Source organism: Lepidochelys kempii, chromosome 10, assembly GCF_965140265.1.
Source record: "Lepidochelys kempii isolate rLepKem1 chromosome 10, rLepKem1.hap2, whole genome shotgun sequence".
NCBI lineage: Eukaryota > Metazoa > Chordata > Testudines > Cheloniidae > Lepidochelys > Lepidochelys kempii.
Genome location: NC_133265.1, coordinates 17,185,457 through 17,209,964, shown reverse-complemented (window position 1 = coordinate 17,209,964; position 24,508 = coordinate 17,185,457). Strand labels below are relative to the sequence as shown.

Genomic DNA, 24,508 nt, shown 5'->3' with positions numbered 1-24,508 from the left:
GGAGGGATTTTATGCTTCCCTTAGCTGTATGTTTATAACACCTTCCAAGGGGAGCAGCGGGGGGCAAAAAAAAAAAACCAAACCAACAAAAACCTAATTGGCTTCAAGACTGAGCTTGGTAAATGTACAGAGGGAATGGTACAATGAGACAATGGCATGTGTCCCATCTACAGCTACTAATAGTGAATATCACCAATGGCTGGTGGTGAGACGCTAGATCAGGAAGGGTCTGAGTTACTACAGAGAATTCTTTCCCAGGTGTTTGGTTGGTGGGTCTTGCCCACATGCTCCGGGTATAACTGATCCCCATATTTGGGGTCAAGAAGGAATTTTTCCATGAGTCAGATTGGCAGAGCCTATGTGGGGATTTTCACCTTCCTCTGTGACAGCTTGGCATCCCCATATTCACCACTGTAATATTATATGTCTGGTACAAAGTATGCCTTGTGAGGTATCATTCTAAAAGTCCTGAGCTGCTAAACATTAATAGCTTGTTGGATTGTGTGTGCTGTCATTGTATGTGAAGTCATGAAGTTTTGCTATGTATATGTCACTGAAAGATGCTGTGAAGTTGGAAACACCCACAACTAGCCTTTCAGGTACAACAATGAAGAAGCTAGACAGTGCTAATGGCCCATCAATAAGGACAGGTTTCAGAGTAACAGCCGTGTTAGTCTGTATTCGCAAAAAGAAAAGGAGTACTTGTGGCACCTTAGAGACTAACCAATTTATTTGAGCATGAGCTTTCGTGAACTACAGCTCACTTCATCGGATGTCCGATGAAGTGAGCTGTAGCTCACGAAAGCTCATGCTCAAATAAATTGGTTAGTCTCTAAGGTGCCACAAGTACTCCTTTTCAATAAGGACAATGGACCATGGAAAAGGTTTGGCCTCACCTGGGAATATTTCAGCCAGCCTATGAATAATGGCTGCTGTGACTCAGCGATACCGAACTCCATTTTGGTACCTGTACTTTTCCATGAACTGGGCTGGATGCCTGGCTTGGAACAAAGGGGTTCTTGCCATATGGAAAAACTATGTAAGGGGGAAGTGACTTCATGACTGGAAACAACACCAGAGGAACAAAGACTGAACTGGGGAGAGGGTCCCAGGTGGGAAAGAAGCCCTGCCTGTGTAAGGAAGCTAAAACTTGCTTATCTCATCAGTCAGGATGAGCTACTGCTGATTCAAATCCTATCTGGGATTGCAATTTTGTTTAATTTCCTAGATAACCTGCTTTGATCTGTTTGCTATCACTTATCGATTAAAATATATGTCTGGGTATGTCTTCACTACCCACCAGATTGGCAGGCAGCTATTGATCCAGCGGGGATTGATTTATTGCATCTAGTCTAGACGCGATAAATCGACCCCCAAGCACTCTCCCATCAACTCCTGTACTCCAGTGCCACGAGAGGCACAGGCGGAGTCGATGGGGGAGCAGCAGCAGTCGACTCACCATGGTGGAGACACCACAGTAAGTCAATCCAAGTACGTCAACTTCAGCTACGTTATTCACGTAGCTGAAGTTGCATAACTTAGATCGATTCCCCCCCCCCAGTGTAGACCAGTGCTAAGTAGTTAATAAACTTGTTTTATCTTAACTAGCATGTTATTGAATGAAGCGTTAGAGAATCTTAGCTCTGGTAACAAAGGCTGTTGTATATCTTCCCCACATCGAGGGGGAAGCAGACTATTGAATGAGCTTGCAGCATACAGACCCCTATGCAGTGCACGATGGTATAATTCTGGGTTTATACTTCAGTAGGGGTGCAAGGCTGAGGAGCTGGGAAATTGGCTGGTGCCTCTATTGTTGGTCCATGAGTGACTTAGGTGGCAGCACCTGCTGTTGTGTTGGGTGATAACAGGGCCCGGAGAAGGCTGGCTCTGAGTCACCAGCAGAGCCGTGTGTGAGAGGACAGCCTAGCTGAATGGTGTGGGGGTACAGCAGTTCCAATAGCTTCCATGCTTCACTCCGGGGGTGACAACCCGTCACAGTCCGCATGGATCATTTGCTGGCTTAAACTAGAGTAAAGGGTGGTTTCTCTGTAATCTGAAGTCTTCAAATCATGATTTGAGGACTTCAGTAACTCTGTGAGAGGTTATGGATCTATTACAGAAGTGGGTGGGGAGGTTCTGTGGCCTGGAATGCCCAGGTGGGCAGATTAGTCAAAAGGACTAATGTGATCCATAGATGCACAAATTGGGGAATCTTAAGTAGGAGTGGAGAGGTTATTTTACCTCTATATTTAGCACTACTGTAACTGCTCCTGGAGTACTGTATCCCGTTCCAGTGTCCCCAATTCAAGAAGGATTTTGATAAACTGGAGAAAATTGTGCCACAAAAATGATTAAAGATTTAGAAAACATGCCTTGTAGTGACAGACTCAAGGAGCTCACTCTATGTAACAAACAAAAGATTAAGGGGTGACTTGACTGAAGTCTCTAAGTATCTAAATTGGGAACAAATATTTAATAATGGGCCTCCCACCGTGAAACAATCCCCATTCAATTTATCAGATAAAGGTATAACACAATCCAATAGCTAGAAGTTGAAGCTAGACAGGTTCAGACTGGAAATAAGGCATACAGTTTGTAAAGTGAGAGCAACTAACCACTGGAACAATTTACCAAGGGTTATGGTAGGTTCTCCATTAAATTTTTAAATCAAGATTGGATGTTTTTCTAAAAGATCTGCTCTAGGAATTATTTTGGAGAAGTTCTATGACCTGTTATACAGGAGATCAGACTGGATGATCACAACGGTTCCTTCAGGCCTCGGAATCTATATTCACATATCAAAAGAACAGCACTGGCTGTGAGAAAGCAGAACTTAAGTCAGTCGGGGGGGGGGGAAACACAGGAGTTTTTTTTTTAATTTTCACACTTAAAACAGTTTTACAAACACTAGAGATCATAAAACAAAACCCTTAAGAGGCTCAACCCTGTCCTTTTCATTAAATCACAGTCAAGCCAGCTGGTGTTATTTGGAGCAAGTGCTTTTCCATTAGTGACACCTATAGGTTTAAGTTGTAAGTGTATCATGAAACACCTAAGCCATACACTTGTACAAAAACTGTAAGGCAACAATACTATTGGAAAAACAAGCTATAGCCGCACTATATTAAAATAGGGTTTTTTTAAAAAATCTGGGTTTCTAGTCTTTGTAAACATGATAGTGTAACTTATCAATGAGACCTACTCTTTAAACGTTCTATGAAGAGGAAAAACTCAGATGCTATTTTCAAACTGGGACAAAACACTCATTTTGTAAAACTGAAACCATACAAAAAGTTAAACGTTTTCTACTAGATGTTGTGTAATACAGAGAGAGCTGCTTTCACATCAAGAAGTTTAAAAAGGAGGTTTAACTCAAATATGAGCACAGCTAATACAAAAAATAAAACCAATGAGACTTTAATAAAAACATCAAACATAAATGAAAGAGTGCCCTTGGAATAAGCATCCTTAGACATGGGTTCTTCACAGATTGTTAATGGATAACCATATATGCTCCTATCCATTATGTACATTGCTGTTCTTGGCAGACATGCCACAGGGTGCTTTTGCCATGAATATACATGACTTCCACACTGGCATCTGTCTGTTCTCGAAAATTACAGGAATTTGAGGGAGAAGGGTGAGGGAGAGGTTTGCTCATAATACTGAGCTATTTTGATGGTGGCAATTCCTCTTTTCCACCCAAAATATTTCAAAGACATGTTAATATGTTGTACACTAGTCTTTGCAGACATCTGAACATCATACAGAAAGTCAGGTGCTTATGGCTCATTCTGTATTTAATAAGACAACAAGGTTTATATAGTATGCAAAGTCATGTCACCAAAACAAAATGGCACTGTATTTTCAAATAAATCCCCTTGCAAGATCCTGTCCTTTTCCAGACCTCTCAATCCTGCCTCTGCCAATGTCTGGAGGCAAAGGGGTTGAGTCAGCCAGGCACCCTATGGTAGTTATTTACATGTGGTAAGTGGGAGTAAAATGCTACCAGATCAGACTGGTAACAATTTACACACACTCTGCAGATATCTGACCACACAAGATGGAAAGCACTGGAGAATCAGGCTGAAGAGTTTGGTCACTTATTCTCTCGGACACTGCGTGCTGCAACATTGACTCCAATAGCAAAGACAGGATGGAACATTACATTTTTTTTTTTTAAATAGGATATTTAAAAAGCAAATTTAAAATAAAAAAATTAAGCTCCTCTTTAAACGACCATTTCAAAACTTTAAGCCAGTCTATTTTACAGTGATCTTTAGTGTGTGTCTTCCCCTTCCATCACATTCTCTATGCCTGCTGATTATTGCTCTCATTGGGCTTAGCTTCCTCTTCACCCTGATTTTTGTCTTCTGGTTTCACTTCTTTAGTGTCCTCTTCTGCCAGTTTTATTTCTTCCAACTTCTCCCCTTGGGAAGCACTCAACAGGTTTTGCTGCCCCAGCTCCTCCTTGTTGCTCTTCACCACCTCTTGTAGATTATATTTTCTGAACAAAACATAGTCTTTCACCACGCTCAAGCAACAGACATTTTTTATTATTTCTACCACAATGGTATACTGGGGATTATTAAGATCCACTTTGTTTTCTGGATTTAGGCTGCCCACTATTCCTACAAAATAAAAGGAAACGGTCTTAGAATCGGTAGGGAAACTGGAGGAATGTTTTTCATAGAGAAGAGTGTAAATGTGGTGTTACGTTCATCAGTTGAGCCCTCACTTAAAGTGCAAGGACTTTTAATCAGACAAGTTCTAAAAAAATACCACAAATCAGAGAGAGGGGATAAACTTACTGCCAAACAATGAGAGAAACCAGCTATTGTAGCAACAAGCCAAAATAAGCACCAATTTCACAAAAACACGGTTTCAAAAAATATTCCGAATACTTGGTTCAGGAACTAAAATCTCAGAGCACAAGCTGCACCACAAGGCAGGGGGAAACAAGGCACCTTCCTTTAGCTATGGCAGCTGCAATCAAGAATTTTCAGTCACTGAATTGGTCAAATAGGCAGGACAGACTGGGACTCTTAGAAACACTCTCTCGAACCAAAGGACTATTCCACAGTAACTCTCAAGGAGAAAACTGCCAAGTGAACTTAGAGTTATTTCATTAAGGCCACATCTACACTACAAAATTAAGACGTTGACCTGGTTTATGCCAGCATACAGCTGCCACTGTAATTACATTGCTTGTGCATGTCTGCACTTCGCTCCTTGTTTTGGTGGCACATGTCCTTACCAGGAGTGGTCGTATCGATTGTTCTGTCAGTGTGAGGCATTGTGGGACAGCTCCTGAAAGCCAGTAACAGTCGACATAAGCAAAGCAGTGTCTACACTGACACTGCATCTACCTAACTACATCAATCTTGACTCTGCACTGCTTATGGAGGTGCAGTTATTAAGTCAGCATAGTGGTGCACTTATGTTAATGGGAGTGAAATTCAAGTGTAGGCATTTCTATAGTTAGGTAGATGTAAGCAGTCTTGCGTTGACCTAACTCTGTCGTGCAGACCAGATCTAAGTCACAGTCTATTGGGAAATGGCTCGATGGTGTTTCCCTATAATGTTCAGTATTCAAAGAATTTTTAGTACAATCCTGGAAGTTTGCAAGAATGGTATTGTCACAGTGAGTTATAGCCAACAAAGTTGGACCGCACACTCTTCTGGTTTATGATTTGTTAAAATGAAAACCTATGATATCAGAAAAGAGTGTTGTTAATGCCAGGTTATTTTCACAGAGCTTAAGGAAAAAAAAAAAACTTGAAAGACTTTCATAATTCAATATGCTTGAGTTTGCTATAACGCAACATTTATGTCTACTAAAAATATTTTGCTTGAATAATTTGACCTATGTTACACATGCAGTCTTAGGTAGTTTATACACTTGTCTACAATCATGCTATGTCAGATAAGTACATACCTGCCAATTCTTTGATTACTTCTTCCCTACTCATGTGACTGTTATTGCGAGCTTTGTAAACAATCTGAAAAGTACCCTTATTAGGGGCTTTAAACCAAGGCTCAAAGAAGGTCTCTGAATACTTTTTCATATCTTCCATAAAAGCCTTGCAGGTTCCAGAAATGGGCAACATGCGCAGAATAACTCTTGTTTTCTTCTTTTTAGTAGTGTGCAAGTCCATTAATATATGATGCACGAGCTTCTCAGGTTCTACGAGACAAGACAACAGAGTAAGAGCATCAAATGGAAATAATTTCCTTTTTAAAAAGCAATACAGAATCCAATTTTATTTGCTTACAAGTACAAAGAAATTGAATCATCAAATTCTGCAGCACCCTACTAAATGCTATGGAGTTCTTACAAAAGGGTATGGAGTTTGAAAGTATAGAGAGCAGATTAGTTCCACAATTCTGGCTTGTAAAGCACACGAGAGAGTACCCACAAGGTGCAACACTGGAGGTGTACTTCTGCAGTTTTTTACTCAGGCAAGAGGAGTTTTGCCTGAGCAAGGATTAAAAGATCAGACCCTACTCACGTCTACTGGATTGTCAATACACTGGATGTTCTTCCAGCTCACATTTGTTATTTCACAAACAAGGCTGGGGATCTAGGAACATCAGCCTTTTTGCATGCTTTCCAAGGTCAGCAAAATACCAAGCCCTTTTACGTTTAGAAGGGTCAGATAGATTCTGCTTGGACAAAATAACTATCTGGCTGTAGTCACTAGAGTGTTCAGTGGGAAAGCAAATGCGAAAGAGGAAGGCTGCATGAACATTCAGCATGCTTCATTTCTTTGGCAGTCAAACCATGACACAGTCTAACAAACTGCAAAGCAGCTGTTTGTGTTGCGTTATGCAGCAATTATTTCATTACACACCTACACCCAGCGTTCTAATAAAAACCACATTGTTAGCTCCACTCTCCACTGACTGGAATCTTCTCAGCTTCTGTTCATTCGAAGTGCGAATCTGATCAACTTCTTTCTTTAAGGCAGCTTCAACATCATCTTCCTCCTCTTCACTTCCTGACAACCTGTCATCTTGATTTGTAAACTGTTGAAACAAGAGGCTGCATCTTAAATGAGATGTTAGTGAAGGGTTAAGAAATCACATCTAATGCTTAATAAATGGAAGCCACAACAACCACTATACCCATGGCATAAAAAAGCCAGAATTCAAGCAGTGACACTGTAGACAATTAATAAGCAGTGAGACATTTTAGGTCAGGCACACTGGGTTAAGACAAGCACCAGAAGTTATTGCAGGGGGAATCAGCATTTCATTTTCTCAATCTCTGTAGTGATTTAATTTTAAAGCATGTTGTATAAAATTTGTCTCTTGCACCATTAGGTAACAGATATTCATCTGCTGGATGATCAATCATCTTTAAAACAAAAACAAAACAAAAAAGCCTCATCACCAGTTTAGAAAGCAAACTTTTCAACATTATTACCCACAGCAATTTATAAATGGGAGCAGCAAGTAATAGGCAAATCTTAGACCTGGTCTATACTAGGAAATTAGGTTGGTATAACTACATCGCTCAGGGGTGAAACTGACCTAGCCCCCAGTGTAGACAGCACTAGGTCAATGGGAGAATTCTCCCATCAACCCCGCTACCACTTCACAGGGAGGTGAAGTACCTACGCCAACAGGAGAAGCTCTCCTGTTGGCACAGGTAGCATTTTCAGCGAAGCATTAAGTGTGGACAAGCCCTTAAGTCTGTAAGCAAAAACTTAGAAAGACAGACAGGCCAGTTAACTCCAATTAACCAGAAGGAGTTATTAAACCAAGTGTGTATCCATCCACTGCAAGGAGCACTTATACTGAATTTTAAAGTGCTTTTAAAGAGAGTGTTCTCCTGTGGCACTTGAACAACAACAAAACATTTAGATGGCCTATTTAACATTAGTTCACTTCTTGCGCTAAAATATCCACAAACCAGAACATTAACATGCTGCCTTTTTTGAGGCTTAATATTATTATTATTTCGGACAGGAGAGATGCCCAAATTATCCAGAACTGCCATTCTAGGGCATCCTCTAAGGACCCCAGATCTTGGCAGTGGCCGAGATGACAGCAGAGCGCAGGAACCACAGCCAATCCCAGGCCTCTGCTGGTATGGGGTTCGCTTTGGTGCCTGCCACAAATAAGCTGCTTACAGATGACTCCGTCGCCACAGGAGCCTGTGAGCTCCTCGGGGCATGGACTACCTTTTTTTGGTGTTTGCCCGCTTGGTGCCCAAGTATCTAGTGGGGGGTCCCTAAGTGCCACGCTCCTAATCTGGCTCCCTGACAGGTACCTCTAGCCCCCTGGTGCAGCAGCACAAAACCGCGACCCCCCCCCTAGAGGGGACCAAGCGAGGCCCCCTGCAGAACGCCCAGGGCACAGAGCCCGGCCGGCGGGGCCGCTGCAGGCCGCACGCACCTTCTCGGGCCCGTAGAGCAGGTCCCCATACTCGTTGAGCAGGCTGTAGGCCTCCCCCACGCACTTGCGCTCGTTCATGTTGCAGGTGATGAGGATGCCCTGCATGCCGAGCTCCAGCTGCCGCGGCCCCCCACCGCCGCCGCCGCCGCCGCCCCGGGGCCGCTTGGCCTGCTGCCCCGACACGTACTGCGCCTTGTGCCGCCGCTTCATCGCCGCAGCCGGCTGCTCCGAGGCGGCCATGGGGGCAGCTGAGCCGCGAGCCCGGCCTCCACGCGGGCGCCAAAACGACGCGTTACCTCGCCGACGTGCGTCGCGGGGCGATGACGTCACCGCCGCGCGACGGAAAGGCGGCTCTTCCCAGTCGGTCCCAAGGGCTTTCCGGGTCCTAAAGCCCGCCGGGTACAGGGGCTCTGCCGGGTCCTAAAGTCACCGTGCTGCTCCGAGCCCGTGCAGGGAAGCGAGGCCTGGAAAGGAGCCTGCCCGCTTGGGGAGAGGCGCGCCCCAGGAGCTGGCTGTGCCACCGCCTTGGCTCTCGCGGGCCGGGCCCTGCGTGCGTGGGACTGGGGCGAGACCCCGCTTTGTAGCCGACGCTGCAGTGTGCTGTGACGTTTGGCAGAGAGCGGCCATGGGGGAAAAGGGGGAGCGGTGTGGGTAGCCACAGCCGCACAAAGGTGAGCCGGCGCTGGCTGTGCTCACCCCGTTTCTGACTCTAGTGCCTTTACCGGCCCTTATTTATCTGTTGTCCTAAAGCATTCCCCCCACCCAAGCAAAGCACGTGGACGAGACTGTCGGTTTGGTTTATCCTACAACTTTAGGTGACTTTGGGTCAGGGACCGCGTGTTTCATTATTCTATAGAGGAGAAATTGCCAACTCCCGCACTCAGAAATTGCGTCAGGTCTCAAAAATCCTGAGTTTCCCCCTCAAAACAGTATTTTTGGGGGAAAGGATGCAATACTCCCCAGAGGTACACAAGCTTGTGAAGAACCTCATCACCATCTGCCTGCAGCATGAAGCAGTTTTGCCGCATATTTGCTGTACCTCAGCTCCCTGAAACCAACAGCCTCTGGCCGCAGATAAACACTGACTTAACTTCCTGGTTTCTGTAGACCTCATCTTTGCGATACAGGCTAGTGATAAACACACATCAACCTCCAGCCCCTTTGCCAGAGTCTCCCTCAGTCGTATCCCACCCGTGTCACTGGACACGTAGAAATAACCAGGTAAGCTGTCTCCGAAGGGACAGAGTTCACACAGCTTGACTGGCACAGCTCAGGATCCAATCCTTTATAAGGACACAACCCTGTAATCTATTTATAGTGAAAACAAGTATGTTTCTTAACAAAGGTTAAGATTTTAGGAGCAAGTAAGGATAGTAAGAACAACAGGTTATTTATTAAACAAAAAGTATAACACGCTGAGAGTCTAAACTTACTTTAACAGACTAAAATCCTTGTCTAAAACAGCTTCTCAACTAAAGTCACGTCCCAGCGACTTTCATGTGTGCAGAAAGCACTGTCCTTGTAACAGTCTTTATAGATAAATACTATGACAGCAAAGTGTTAGGTGTAGTGAGTTTGTCAGGCCTAACAGGAGTTGCTCTTACTGAACAGTGAACCCTTTGGCAGTTGGCACTGAGGAGTTCTTAAAGTCACAGAGAGAATTTGCCTTCTGATTTCTTAGCCTTTAGGGTGCATGCATGTCACATTTTCAAGCTTTTCTCTGCCACCATGGAGACTAGAAACTCACGTTAAAAAAAACAACAAAGCTGAGATTCTGAAGTAATCACTAGACTCCAGGAGCTAGGGATTTCAGAAAAATATTAAATATCAAGATGCTCAAAACAGAATTGTGGCAGTTGGCAATACTGCCTAACTGTAGCGTGTCGAGCACAACGAAGCCATGCTCCCTGACTGGAGCCTGTATACACTGTAGCAGCACAAGTAGTAAATATCATCATCATCATAATAATAGACCTGGATTCTCTAGGCTTTAGGCTAAACTTATATACACAAGCAAGAGTCTGTTGTAAAAAAACCCCAAGAACCCTTCTCTTATTGATATGGAAAGTATTAGGAGAGAAACTGGTCTTTAAAATACTGATTGATCTGAACTGTTAATAGCTCGGTCTGAATGTAAAATACTTTATCCCACTACAGTGATCTGAAGACAAAGTGAATTGGAGTTTTGATAGATTGGAATCTTGTTGATTTATGCTTTTGTAGAACTTTGGCTCTCAGAATTAAAGGTCCAGAATTGGAGTTAATAAATTGCAGAATATAAAGAGATGCTAACTTGGGGCCTGATCCAAAGCCCATTGAAGTAAATGGAAAGATTCCCAATTGTGCCCCATTGTACAATCCATATTTTAAAGGCACTTACAAGTAGCCCCATACTACTCCGTGTAAAAATTGCAGAATCAGGCTCTTGGTTTGGAATGTATCCATATTTTCCTAATTAATCATTTAAAACATTACTAATTTACATTTACAGAGCGGAAAAATAGGCTTTCTCTATGGTACAGGTACTTTTGGGTATAAAATAAAGGCCATCCCTTGTCAGAAGAACCAGATGAACTGTATGATATTTGTGATTGGTTAGGATTGCAGGAACAAGGCCTTAACATGATTCAGCTGTCAAAATACTGCTATTGCAAAGATTTCAAATGTGCTTAATTTTAAGCATGTGAGTAATCCCCGTGAAGGCAACCAGACTACTCATAGTGCATAAAGTAAAGCAGGCATATATAAGTGTTTGCAGGAGGGGTTTTTAATAAAGGAACCACTTCAGTCTGTATTGAAATGCAGCAGCCAGCTACCTGTGAAGTGAATGGTGATAGATGTCTTCTTAGAGCACATAGTAACATTACAAAACAGGTGAAAAACATGAAGCAAAGAATAATTTCTCCAGATGCTGCTGCTTGGTGAGTTTTAGGTAGCAGACTTTAATAAGGACACTGGGATTCAGGGCTCTACTCTTGTGAAAAGTGCCATGAGATTTCTAAATGACAACATGTACCCCGAAAACCAGCTTTATGCCTCATCTAAAAGAATGATGCACAAAAACAATTTAAAAGAGATTAGGTTGTCATGTTGTCAAAAAACCAAAAAGTTTCTCCATCATTTTCTATTAACTTTCATGCATCCTTTGTGGCAATTTAATCTTTCATCCGAGGATTCCTTAGGAGAAAGCTTTTCTGCCTCCTCTGTTGAAGGATTTTTCTGTGTATATTTCAGGGACATTTAAAATCTCACTCATGCAGACCTGCTGCATGTCTCACTAACTGTTAGGGAGAGAGCAACTACCTTTTTTGGGGGAATCCTTCTAGAGCCCTTTCTTAATTATAGACTATCAGGGTTAGAAGGGACCTCAGGAGATCATCTAGTCCAACCCCCTGCTCAAAGCAGGACCAATCCCCAATTTTTTCTTTTTGATTCTGTGGAGGTTTCCATGTGACAGTTAACATCAATTCTCCCCAGTGCAGGTTGCCCAAGTCTGGCATGGTCAAAAAGCTCACAGCAGGGCAGCTGATAGTTCTTGTGGAGAAAGCACACGACATAAATGCTAAAATGCATAAAAGCGACATCGGTTTTCTTTCCGTGCATCCCGCAACCACAGAATCAGTTGATCCAAATATTTCTGATGAGCGTTTCTGCAAATTTCCTGCTGGTCCCAGGCCCCAGAGCCACCGCTTGGGGGCTGTGGGTTGATCATCCAGCAGCAGGAGGAGTTTACGAAACCTGTGCACTCCCTGGGGCTGGAGTGAGAGGCTGTGAGTGCACCAAGCAGATCAGAGAGGGTGTGCCTTGGCTCTTAGCTGTGCTTTATCAGTGCACAGCCTCGGGAGTTGGGGGGGAGGGAACAGGATATCCTGCACTTTCCACCTTGCTTCCGAGTTGTGCAGAAAAACATCAGCTTCTTTCCTGTGAGTGCAGGATTTGGCAGCCCTTTGTGTGAGTCTGGAGCATTCTTGCCACGCTCAGTGTTAGCAGCGCGCTGTTACCCGCGTGTCTCTGAGGGACATGGTGCATAGCAGGGACCCTAGTACTGGGTGCCCTAGGCACAGTAACGCAGTGCAGACAGTAGGACACTGTGAGTGATGTTGTGGGAGTCATTACTTTAGCACAGTCAGTGTGGTCTATTACATTAAATCTAGTTAAGGGCTGATGTGGTCTAGTTAAGGTTTCTGATGGAGATCAGCTAGGACAGCTCTGAGAGGCCCTCCCCAACTGTGCGAGGCAGTGGGGCATTTGGGTCTGAAATGACAGGTGTCTTTTATAAGGAGGATGATTGAAAGAGGTGCAGATCAGGTTTGGTGCTGGGGATGGCAAAGGGGGACTGAACCCCCTGGGCAGCTGCCAGGGACATTTTTGGTATAGTGCCAATATTAGTTTTCCTCTCATCTGTGTTTCTCTGCCTCGCTCATGTCAGTCGTCCTTTTCCGGCTTTCCCTCTTTTATGTAGGTGAGTCTCTCCTGGGTCTCTTTATAGCTCACATGGAGATTGAATGCCACAGATCAGTTTTGTCCCCAAACCACCTCCTTTTCCTTAGTTGGTGCCTGTTTACTCAGTACAAATATCATTGAACAAACTCGGCTTTGCATAGTGTGTTTAACTGTTGGGTAAATATTTATCCAATTAGAAGCTTCCAACCTTTACAGATTTATTGCTAGGTTTTGCTCTTTGGATGTGGGCGAGTCCTTCACGTTGGATCGATTATCAGGAAGTTTTTAAATCTTCTCCCTCTTGTGAGGATTAATTTTGCTGCATGTGTTTCAAGGAGACATTTAAAATCTCGTTGCTTGACATCTCTGCTGGCCTCATTGAGGAGTTGTGTCCATCAGAAGTATGGCCAAAGGTTATTAGGCTGCACCTGGCAATGCTGCTCCTTGCAGAATATAGTCGAGTTACTAAACATATTGCTGTACCAGGTAACATTCTGGCTAGGCGGTAACTCACACAAGACTGTTGGTGCACTCTGCAGAACAATGTGTTCCCTGCTATTTTTTAATCGCTTACATTCTGGCTTTGCATTGTCTATTGTTTATTAAGATTGCACTCAGCCAAAAGCCATGGTTAATGTGACTGGACTGTAAAGTATGTTCATGCATTTGCAAGAGTATAGCAATACTAGTGCCTCTCGATTATACATTGCAACTTAGCAGCTGGAGTATTTTTTTTAAATGTGAATATTAATGCACATGAACAGTGCCACATTGACAGCTCTGGAGATTAAAGTTTCAGTGCACAAGGGATGCTGAATCAGGTCCCAATTGCGTATTCACTAATGAATATAAATGACTCCTAGACTGTTTTGTATCCAAGGTTTAAACACGTGGTTGTTTCAGATTTTTCATGCTGATATTTTCCTTCTGTCTCTGGGTACTGGTCTTTATTGGCCTCCCTGTGATGGTGTCCCATGGTTCCAGGATTTACACGGCACTGCTGTAGCAATGCCAAGGGTGGAGCATGACTGTCTCCAGGCTGTCCTGCAGATATAAATGCATTAAAAAGTGCATCCTCTGTGGCTAGCCCCCTCTCCCTATTCTAATTCCTTCCTTCTACCTGCAAGTAGAATCGTTTTCATGTGCACATTGCATCCCCTAATCTATTGCTAGGCATTTTTATTGTGATTTTCAATTCTAAAGCGGAACCAGATTCTTATCTTATCACCACTTTTCATTCCAAGTGCAGGGCTTCAAATATATAGACACATAGCACAGTTTAGAAAGAAAGAAAGAAAGAAAGAAAGAAAGAAAGAAAGAAAGAAAGAAAGAAAGAAAGAAAGAAAGAAAGAAAGAAAGAAAGAAACTTGCCCAAACAAAACACTATATCTCAAACAGAATGTACTCCCTGGGGCAGAGAGAAAGAATGCCCACAGGTGACAGATGTTAGTAATGTTGCTTACTGCACTATTGGGAGGTTCACTGTGCTACTACAGTGATGAGGGCAGTATATGAACCTGTTTAGGACAGAAGATTTGTTACTTAGTTCTGCTTTCTGTGAATAGCTAGTTCAGCTTGTGAACAATCATTATACAATACAATACAATCATTATAGCAAGTATGCACTGATCTCTTTGAGTCATTCCACCTCTAGACACAGGCTGAGTGATGCTGCCTATACAGCTGGGGTTTTGCCATGATCTTATATTCTTCTTGACTGTGAAATACCTATAAATACATAGTTCATTGAGGGGACTACATGGGGTTGTTTTATTTAGGTGGCGATGGTTTAATCCCTGCTTTGGTGATTAATGCAGAATGCTATTTTATGAGTCTTCTCCCCCTAAACATTGACATACTTTTTAAGCAAAACCAGTGAGGTAGGGGGTGGCAGTTATCAGGGACAGCTGGAGCCTGTAATAGGGGCTCTTCAGCCCTACTTGTTTTCTGGTTGGTGTGAAGCAGGACAATTGCAGTAAAAGACCCTCATAGCACATCCAGATTATACATTTGTAACAATATTTTAACAGTTCAAAGTGAGGGGCACATGATAATCTGGGGGAGGGTATTAAGAAAGTGCATTATAATGTTCAATTATTTCATAGTTGACCTATAAGGACATTTTAATTCTATTTTGAAACCACATGGCAATTCTTTACTTTGTGTGTGTATTTTGATGTATAGTTTTTCAGATAGATGGTCCTCAAAGACTATCCTGAATGCAGAATAACCTGAAAGGACCCATTATGGCTTGTGCTGTCGTGCAGCTTTTACTGAAAACCCAAAGCTTTAGGTTCCTGTGGACTCCCTTGACTGCATCCTTCCGATTCTCTAAAAAAGGCTACAGGGTATTGGCCCCTCAGAATTTTTTAAACTATGAATCCTTAAAACAACAGTACAAACCAGAGGTGCCAGAATACTTCAATTTTGCAACTGATGTGCTGGACAAATGGACTGAAATGGAAAAGGTAACAGTCCTTTAACTTCCTTATCCTAAGATTTTTCATGTTGGGTATCAGAGGAAAAACATAGTTGGCAGAAGCAAGTGTTATTCCTTTCGGGCTACAGATTGGTAACCCGCTCAGTTCAGAGAGGCAATGCAGCTGGAGTATAGGACTAACAGCCAGGAATTCCCAAGTTCTAGATGCTCCACTGCTTTTGGGCCCAGTCTGATAGCTCTTGCTTACTTAAATAGCCTTCCTGAGTGCAACGAGACTGTGAGCATGAGTAACAGAGGAAAGAGGGTCTTGTGACTGAGACAATGCCCTGAGACTCAGAAGATCTGAGCTCCACCACTGTCTTCCTGTGTGAGTTTGGGTAAATCACAGAGGGCTTGTCAACATTTACAGAGCCGCGCCGGGGCAGCTGCACCGCTATAGCACTTAGTGAAGATGCTACCTACCGATGGGATTGCTTCTCCTGTTGGCGTAGGCACACCACCTCCCTGAGAGGAGGTAGCTATGTCAACAGGAGAAGACCTCCTGTCAACATAGTGCTGTCCACACCATGGGATAGGTCAGTATAACTGCATCACTCAGGAATCCACACCCCTGAGCGACATAGTTATACTCACATAAGTTGGTAGTGTAGACCAAACCTTAACCTCTCTGTGCCTCAATTCCCATCTGCAAATTTCACTTGCTACCCTTCATCTGTCTTGTCTACTTAGAATGTAAACTCTTCAAGTCAGGAATTATCTCTATGTGTATGTACAACACTTAGCACAGAAGGACCTCAGTCTGGATTGGGGACATGACTATAATAGAAATACTAGTAATAGGTAGAAGAGATGCTGGATTAGACCTGGAGACAAATCACAAATTCTCTGTGTCTCAGTCTTTCTGTCGGAAAAATGGGGTGCTAAAATGTATGGGGATGAATCATCACTATCACATAATATGAGGTTATCATTCCTAGGCAATAAAGACAACTTTTCGCAGGATGCAAGCAACATTTTTCAAGAATCAACATCTGAAGAAGAGGTCTGTGGCCAAAGAAGGAGGCGCAGGATTTCTCCTTAAAATGCACAAATAAAAATCTCACCTTGTTACCAATGCCTGACAATTACACATTATATTACTTTGAAATGGAACTTGTTCTTCGTATGTACAGATCTCTGACGCACCGTTGAAGATCTCAGCTAGCACATTACCTACACCCTATTCATAAATAACAGTTGGTCCCTCAATAGCAAGTTTTAGCCAAGGATTTCAATGCACTTTACAAGCATCAGTTACTTTAGCCACACGACACCCCGACACACACAGTAACCTCTGCTGACAAATGGTGAATCAGACTCAGAGAGGTTTAGATCTGTATTTTCAAAAGGAGTTTCTGATTTTGGGTGTTTAGATATTTGGACCTTTGGGCTAATTTTAAGAAGTGCTGAGCACCTCCCCTCCCCCCACTGCAGTTGAAGTCAGTCTGAGCTGTGGGTATTCCACCCATCTGAAACCCAGGCTGTAGGTATCTATCTGGGTACAATCCCCCAAACATTGAGGCATCTAAAATTACAGGCCACTTTGGAAAACGTAGGCATGGCCAGAGCCAAAGTGACCGTCGGTTTTCTGCGCTAGCCATTGTGCAGCATTTGCTCATTATCTAATGTGTTAGCTTCAGGAAAGGAATTTGACATCTATAGACTATTCTAAATCTGGGGTGAAATCCTAGCTCCATTGAAGTTAATGGCAAAACTCTACAGATTTCAGTGGGGCCAGGACTTCCGCCTTTGTGTATAAGTCATGAACATTCCTCTGTCTTGGAAAGTTGACTTGAGGGACAGTTACATCCATATCAAGCTAAGTACTTACAACATGACGTGTTGTTCATTAGGAAGGAAAGAGGTCTACAAGGCTAGCCCTGTGGTGGGTAAACGATAAAGGCGATGAGGTGAGGTGGAACTTTGAGGAGCTTGGATTCCGCTCCAGAAAAGTGGCCAATGTACTCTCTGAGGTATGTGGTCTGCAGAAAGGAGACAGAGTTATGCTGATTCTACCCCGGATACCAGAATGGTGGCTAATAAATGTGGCTTGTATGCGAACAGGTCAGTAAAAATAATAGGAATTATGAATGAAATAATCAATAATCAGTAATTAATGAGGTCAAAACTACAAACACATCCAGGATGAGAAACACTAATGCTGTACAGCTAAAAAAATGCTTGTAACATCAAGATCTGTCTTCATTTGTACTATTGGATTTTCAGGCATACTTTACTTCTCCCATTAACAAAACCTACTATCCCATGTGTCTACTATCACTGTCCTCCTCCACTGCTCATGACAAACTGCAAATGTGCCCATTACCTGCTTGCAAGAGCAATAGCACACATTTATATTTGTGTGGCCAAGTTTTTGCCAACGGGATTTGTTAAATATTTAGGTTTCAGAGTAACAGCCGTGTTAGTCTGTATTCGCAAAAAGAAAAGGAGTACTTGTGGCACCTTAGAGACTAACCAATTTATTTGAGCATGAGCTTTCGTGAGCTACAGCTCACTTCATCGGATGCATACCGTGGAAACTGCAGCAGACTTTATATACACACAGAGAATATGAAACAATACCTCCTCCCACCCCACTGTCCTGCTGGTAATAGCTTAACTAAGATAAGTTACGTGAATAGCGTAACTCAAATCGATGTAGCTTAGATCTACTATGCGATGTTGACAAGATCTTCTCAATCCAGTGGCGTCCAGGAGCCATTCGTCGATCCCCAGTAAGTGTAGACAAGCCCTTAGACTCGGATCTCCTGAGTCCAAGTCCAGACCGTTATCCACAAGTCCATCCTCCCTCTCTAGTACAACCAATCATATAGCTAATAATCTGTATCTCTATATATGTGCATATAGACACAGGCTGCTTGTAGAATAGTGTCTTTTACATAGGGCTTGAAGTTTTATCTATGTTGCTAATTGGCTCCCATAGTAAAACACATGAGATACATGATGAAGGGTGGGAATGGAAGGAAGAGACCATTTGAAGGAAGAAGGTGAAGCTATCAAACTCCTAAGAGACATTAACCCATTGACTCTTATTAATAAATATTCAACCCATCATTCTTACAAGTATATCACTTCCACATGAGGGAAATCTTTCTATTACTGGCTTCTCTTATCCCACCATGCTAAAGACATTTTGTGTGATAGTACTTGCTAATTTATATTGATCCTAATTTATAATTCAGTCGGTGTAAAAGCAATATATGTACAAACACAGGGCCAAATCCTATTCACTTACTCACAGACATAACTTCTGAAGCTCGTGGATCTATTATTAAGCGTGAGGTGGGAAGAATTTAGTTCATAGATTTGTACAATCCTATTATTAAATTTTAAACTTGGCTCTTCCTTTAGGAACTGTCCTTATTCCTGGGACAACACAGTTGACAGCAAAAGATATTCTTCATAGAGTACAAACATCAAAGGCAAAGTGTATTATCACTGATCATGTTTTGGCACCAGCTATAGATTGCATTGTGTCCAAATGCCAGTCTTTGAAATTCAAGCTAATTGTGTCAGAGGACCACCTGGAAGGATGGCTGAACTTTAAAGACCTATTTACGTGAGTAGCTGCCACTGTGAAAGTGCTGCAGTAACGTGAAAGAAAAGCCTGGCGGCTAGTTTGTTAATAATAAGTGTTAACACTGAATATGGTGAAACATATTCATCTCTTTAGAAGGGGGAGAAATGAACATTGGAAAAAAATACCAATGAGCATGTAATTCTATTGACTGGCTGGAACAAGAAACAGGCCAGTGCCCGTTTTGTTTGTATTTAGTGTGTACGAACTAGTATTTAACCATAAAATACATGTTCAGGCAGCATTTTCCCAGGGGTGGAACACCCTCCATGGAAGATGCAAGGGACTAGCTGGGGATTGTTGGCACAGAACATTGGTAATCCTAGTTTCCCCCATGCTGACCTGCTAATATAGTGGGGCTAAAATGGGGACGTGATTGGTTTTATTTTCTTAAGAGGGTGGGGCTCAGCTATTAAAAGCTTAGGAAATGCTGTGTTCAAATAACAACATTGATTCCATGGTCCCAGTTCACAATGGTGTGGACAAACTGATCAAAGGCTCACACTCAGTTCTTCATAATTAGGCTAACGCTTTCCCTGGTATATCTCACTGCCCCAGCTCAGCTGTGCTTACTGGTATTGTGGGTGGGTGGAGCCAAGTACTCTCCCACTTATTTCCTTGGCATATGGCAGGGGTGCACTGCTGAGCTCTGAGGGTAGGGGTGTGATCCCCAGTTTGAGGACACATAATCGCGTTAGCTTTCATCAAGCTAGCGTGCTAAAAATAGAACATAGCCACTGAGGCACGAGTGGTAAAATGGACTGGCTATCCCAAATAAGTGCCTATCAGAAACCTTAGGCACATACTCAGGGCAGCTAGCCTAAAATTCTATTTTTAGTGCATAGAGCTGGGAATCGCACCCCTAATTCCAAATGTAGACATCCCTTTCAGTTGATTATTATCACAAGATTTTCTTTTAATGTGAAATTTTTAAATGCAGATGGTGAGAGAAAGAAAAAAAGGGGAAAACTGAAATGTAAAGTTTGCAGTTTTTTTTTTTATGCCAGATCTCATGCCATCTGACCTGTTAATATGCAGCCAAGTTCTGTGCATTCTCCTTGATATATAGTCCCACTTCTCTAAAGATAAATCTGGGGAAAAGCTACTTCCTTCAGTGCAGATAAGCACCATCTCTTGTAACTCTGCAGTTTTTGTTTTATTTGAACATCATCTGGGATCCATACGTTATCTTTTTTTGCTTACTTTATTCACCATCTTGTATTTTTTAAAGAAACGCTAATGCTGATCACAACTGTGTGACCACGAGGAATCAAGATCCAATGACCATCTTTTTTACCAGTGGAACAACAGGGTCCCCAAAAATGACTGAACATTCCCACAGTAGTTATGGCATTGGACAGACTGTAAATGGAAGGTATGGATCATAACTGCTTTAAACCACGTGGGTATTTCTTCAAAAGCGTCACACGGCAGAAGTGAAGGAAGCATAGCACTTCACTAATATCTTTCTGTTTCAATAGCTTAGAAAATATCAAAGTTTCATTTAATTCATGACAAGATTATTGTTCCAGGAGACAAGAATTAATTTGAGTAATTCCACTAGCCAGTTATGGTAGATTGAATCAGAGCACTGGTATGTAGTCGCTTTACTTATCTTAAAAAAAAAAATCCAACACTATCTATTAAGAAGGGAACCAACCTCTCCTAATGGATCTTCAAAGAAGATCAGGTGATTTATAAAGCATCTGTAAGGACCTTTATAAAAAGAGAAAGTTTGTGGTTTCGTAAGGTTTATAAAGGCATGGGTTTATCAGCGTGTATGAGAAATGCACTGAATATCTCCCACAAAAACAAAATAACTTTATGAAAGCTCAGAACTTTGCAAAGCCTGTACTGATTCGTGGAATATTTTACCTTGGGAAAATAACATTGATACTGTAGTACATTCCACTATGACTGGCAAGTAATCATAGATAAGAGAACACCAAATAAATGTGAAATAAAATGAGAAACTCTTACCCCCTGAAAAACAAACTAAACAAAATCCCCTACAAATTCACAAATATGAATTCAAGATGCTCTGTTTTGAGACATCATAAGCCTTTGTACTGGTACAATATTTTAATGAAAAAAATGCAAAGCTAATCTATAATAATGACACAGTGGGCATGTTTGGTGGCTAACTCTTGTTGGGGGTTTCAGCTGTTCACAAATCTCAATTAAGACAAGACAGTCACTGTTTGTCCCAGTAATATTTTTGCTGATATTTTTATATTTATTCTGTTTAAAAGAATTGTTCACAGATTTTTCTTTACCAGGTACTGGCTGGATTTAACCTCCTCCGACGTACTCTGGAATACATCAGACACAGGCTGGGCAAAGTCAGCTTGGAGTAGCATTTTTGCACCATGGATTCAGGGGGCATGTGTGTTTATACACAGCATGCCACGTTTTGACCCAACCACTGTCCTAGATGTAAGTTACGAGAACAATGGCATTTTCGTAATAGCATGGTTTTCCTCCCTTGCTGCTCTTGCCCAGATGTTCACCTCTCCCACTGTACAGCAGACAGCATGCTTCTTGGCTACAGCCCTTCACCGAAGAGGTCACCAACCACATTTTAGTAGTGATATATATTTATATAGGTCCTGATTCAACAAATTGCTTAAGCACCTGTTTACCTTCAATTAGGAGCTTGAATCACATTGGCATCAAATGTCAGCATGTGCGTAAGTGCTTTGCTGAGCAGACATTATAGTGAGAGCTTCTGATTTGAGGTTTTCACCAATAAACACAGATAAAACACCCCCGATTTAAAAAACAAAAAAATAAGAAGATATCGGTGTTTATCCAGTAAACACCAGAAAAACCCTGGAAATGCTTACTTGTATCTAAGGGCTTGTCTATATGGAACAGTCATGTGGACTATGGGGATGTGATTTCTAAAGCACGCTTATGTATTGTGCAAACACCTGTTAGGGATTGTCTAGATAATACTTAGTCGTGCCTTGAGTGCAGGGGACCGGACTAGATGACCTCTCGTGGTCCCTTCCAGTTCTATGATTCTATGATGAATTGGTCTGTATAGACCCTGCCGGTGCACACTAAAGGTTTCTTAGTGCATGTTAAAGTAGTGCCGTTTGAAACAGTACTATGTTAAAGTGCATTAGGGAACATTACAAACAGATTACTCATTGTGGTCTATACCGCTATACTGAGCAGAGCCCATGACATTCTTTTTAATTTTTATAATTTTTCATTTTATTTTTTGGGAGGGAATTTTCTTTTCTTTTGTTTTATTGTGGGAGTCCTGGGAGGGGTGGGGGGCTGGATCCTCCCTCTGGGATGGGAGGTCCTGGGGGTCTCAGATATTTCCCTGAGGGGGTGGGAGGCCGTGAGCGGTGTTGCAGAGAGAACTCACCCTGCACTCACCCTGCAGTAGGAGCCTTTCTCCCACAGGCCTGGGCCCAGCTCCCTGCTCTGTGCATTGCAAGCTCGTGCACAGAGGGTTACAGCGCCACTCAGGTTTGGCTCAGACACCCCTCCGTCATGACAGGGAGACTGCCAGCCAAATTTGAGAGAGGAGTGCTGCAATCCCACATGCCAGGTCAGAATACCACTCACTCAAATTTGGCCTGTCTCCCCACTGTCATATTGGAAGGGCAAATGGGCAGCACCTGAGTGGTGCTGTGACCCCGTGCTCCAGGTTGCAATGCCCAAAGCAGGGAGCTAGGCCCAGCCCCATGGACAGAAGTCACAGGAGTAAGTACAATATGCTGTTTTTTAAAATTTTGTTATTTTGCATTTGAAAAAATATGGGGCTCTAACACTGAGTAATGTATATAATATACATTACTCATTACAATATATACAAAGAGAAAGCCGCCAAAACCCTGATTTTTGAATATCTACAGAAAACTCAAAAATTGCTAAAAATAAACCCTGAAAAATGAAATAAATACTCCCCCAAAACAAAAGCCCTAGTTACAGTGCAAGATTCTGCAAACATTTACTGTTCGTCATAAAGTGAAGCTTACACACACAAGCATTTGCAGGACTGAAACCATAGTTTGTAAAGCACTTTTGGATCCTCTGCAGTTTTACTATTACACAGTGAACAACAGTAGTGGATACATGAGCATCTTGTATGGCATTTCAATCATGAACTGTAAATATTTCAACACTGAAGAGTGGAGATGATACAAAACTGAGTTTTTTAACCTTATAAATTGGCATTGGTATTATATTTTATAATATCCTGCACACACAACTTTGGATGCTATGAGAAACAGCCAAGCATCATTCACTTCACGTGGGATATTCCACATCCCTACTACTACGGTCTCCTTATTGAAGCTATACTTCTAATGTAGCGTCCTTAACATTGCATATCCTTTTGTTACTCTGATGGCTGGAAAACACTAGCTAGTATCCATATTTGGGAAATGTTTTACAGATGATACTTCTGGTTCCAATTGTTTTCTGAGTAATAAGAGCTGTAACGGTAAGGAAATGCTTTGAGAATGCAAACCCTTCTGTGACAGGACGCTTGGAATGTGACGCTAACTATAAAATAATTTTCAATTTTTACGAAAAAGCTATTTAAAGATGAAAAAGTATTTATGACTTCAACACTAGCTGTGTTTTCAAGGTTTGTCAACATTATGTTCATGTGTTTCATAAATTGGTTGCAGCTATTACATTAGTAAATACATAAATATCTTACAGTTAGGTTTCCTTGGGAGTCAAATAACTGTGGGAAGCACTGTTATTTTTGGTTGCAACATTTAGACAGTTTTTATTTTACATTCTTTAGACTCTATCCAAATTTCCCATCACAACCTTCTGTTCTGCTCCAACTGCTTATCGAATGCTTGTGCAGCATAATCTGACCAGGTAAACAACGATCAGAATATTTTATCATATTAGATCATCATATTTTACCAAAACAGTAGCCAAATTCTGCTTTTAGTTTGGTTAAGTTACTCAAGTTTACAATGGTACAACAGAAAATAAATTTTGCTGTGTATTTCTCGATGTCTTGTATTTTACGTATTAGAAATAAAGTCAGAGTACCATGGTATGAGCCATGGGGATAATATAACTCCTACAAATTTAGCAAGTTACAGTGAAATGGAATAAGACTTTGAAAAGCAGTTTAGGAGCACTGACAGTACTTTTGAGTTTTCGTATTGGAAATATACTTTTATAATCAGATCTTAAGCTTATAGTCTGAGTTTACAGGAAGACCACTTTGGTAGGGCAATCAAAACATTTTCCCCCATTACTGGTGTTCCTGGAATACAATAACTACAAGGGTATGTTTGTATCAAATCGGTTTGACTGAAATATATAAGAATTGGTGATTATGATAATGCTACTATGGCATGAATAAGCCTTTGATAATATCATTAGGGCTGAATGGCAAGACTCTTCTGTATTTTAAAATCCTATTGAAAGCTTAGACTAAGAAAGACTATTTTACCTTTAACATCTTGTAAAATACAGAACATGCAGTTTTACATACATGCTTTCACAATGTGCCAAATTTATCTTCAGTTTGAACTGGGCTCAGTAAATATTTTATGTATAGTCTGTAGAAAGGAGACATGATAAAAGTATAC

The 24,508-nt window shown here is 41.9% G+C and overlaps 2 protein-coding genes across 7 annotated transcripts in view; one reads left to right on the top strand and one right to left on the bottom strand.

Annotated features, from left to right (window-relative positions):
• Positions 1 to 3,401: 3,401 nt before the first annotated feature.
• THUMPD1 (THUMP domain 1 NAT10 acetyltransferase adaptor) lies at positions 3,402 to 8,733 on the bottom strand. Of its 2 annotated transcripts, none has more exons than XM_073362247.1 (4): positions 8,404 to 8,733; positions 6,855 to 7,029; positions 5,939 to 6,187; positions 3,402 to 4,631 (listed from the first exon to the last, which is right to left on the bottom strand). In XM_073362247.1, the coding sequence occupies exons 1-4, from the start codon at positions 8,641 to 8,643 to the stop codon at positions 4,312 to 4,314; spliced, it is 984 nt and encodes a 327-aa protein (XP_073218348.1). In that variant the 5' UTR covers positions 8,644 to 8,733; the 3' UTR covers positions 3,402 to 4,311. The 2 variants fall into 2 exon arrangements, with proteins under 2 accessions (XP_073218348.1, XP_073218349.1); XM_073362248.1 differs by having other exon boundaries at positions 6,855 to 7,045; positions 8,404 to 8,522.
• A 3,513-nt stretch (positions 8,734 to 12,246) lies between these two features.
• LOC140918260 (acyl-coenzyme A synthetase ACSM3, mitochondrial-like) overlaps positions 12,247 to 24,508 on the top strand; it is a 26,679-nt gene continuing 14,417 nt past the window's right edge. For 3 of the 5 annotated variants that reach the window (XR_012161131.1, XM_073362232.1, XM_073362235.1), the window contains exons 1-7: positions 12,247 to 12,354; positions 15,031 to 15,314; positions 17,179 to 17,389; positions 18,698 to 18,905; positions 20,155 to 20,298; positions 21,203 to 21,359; positions 23,701 to 23,780. Coding sequence is in view for 4 of the 5 variants with exons in the window: in XM_073362232.1 (XP_073218333.1) it covers positions 15,066 to 15,314; positions 17,179 to 17,389; positions 18,698 to 18,905; positions 20,155 to 20,298; positions 21,203 to 21,359; positions 23,701 to 23,780 (1,049 nt within the window). In the remaining variant the exon portion in view is untranslated. Of the gene's footprint in view, positions 12,355 to 12,845; positions 13,333 to 15,030; positions 15,315 to 17,178; positions 17,390 to 18,697; positions 18,906 to 20,154; positions 20,299 to 21,202; positions 21,360 to 23,700; positions 23,781 to 24,508 lie in introns of those variants that run through there. The other 2 variants (XM_073362233.1, XM_073362234.1) reach the window with 2 other exon arrangements.

What these genes read in the sequence shown, in the direction of transcription:
- THUMPD1 (XM_073362247.1), bottom strand. Translation starts at nt 8,643, where the DNA reads ATGGCCGCCTCGGAGCAGCCGGCTGCGGCGATGAAGCGGCGGCACAAG. An exon ending in TGCTCTACGGGCCCGAGAAG is followed by an intron (nt 7,030 to 8,403) that starts GTGCGTGCGGCC and finishes TTGTTTCAACAG; the next exon opens with TTTACAAATCAAGATGACAG. An exon ending in TATTAGAACGCTGGGTGTAG is followed by an intron (nt 6,188 to 6,854) that starts GTGTGTAATGAA and finishes CTTGTCTCGTAG; the next exon opens with AACCTGAGAAGCTCGTGCAT.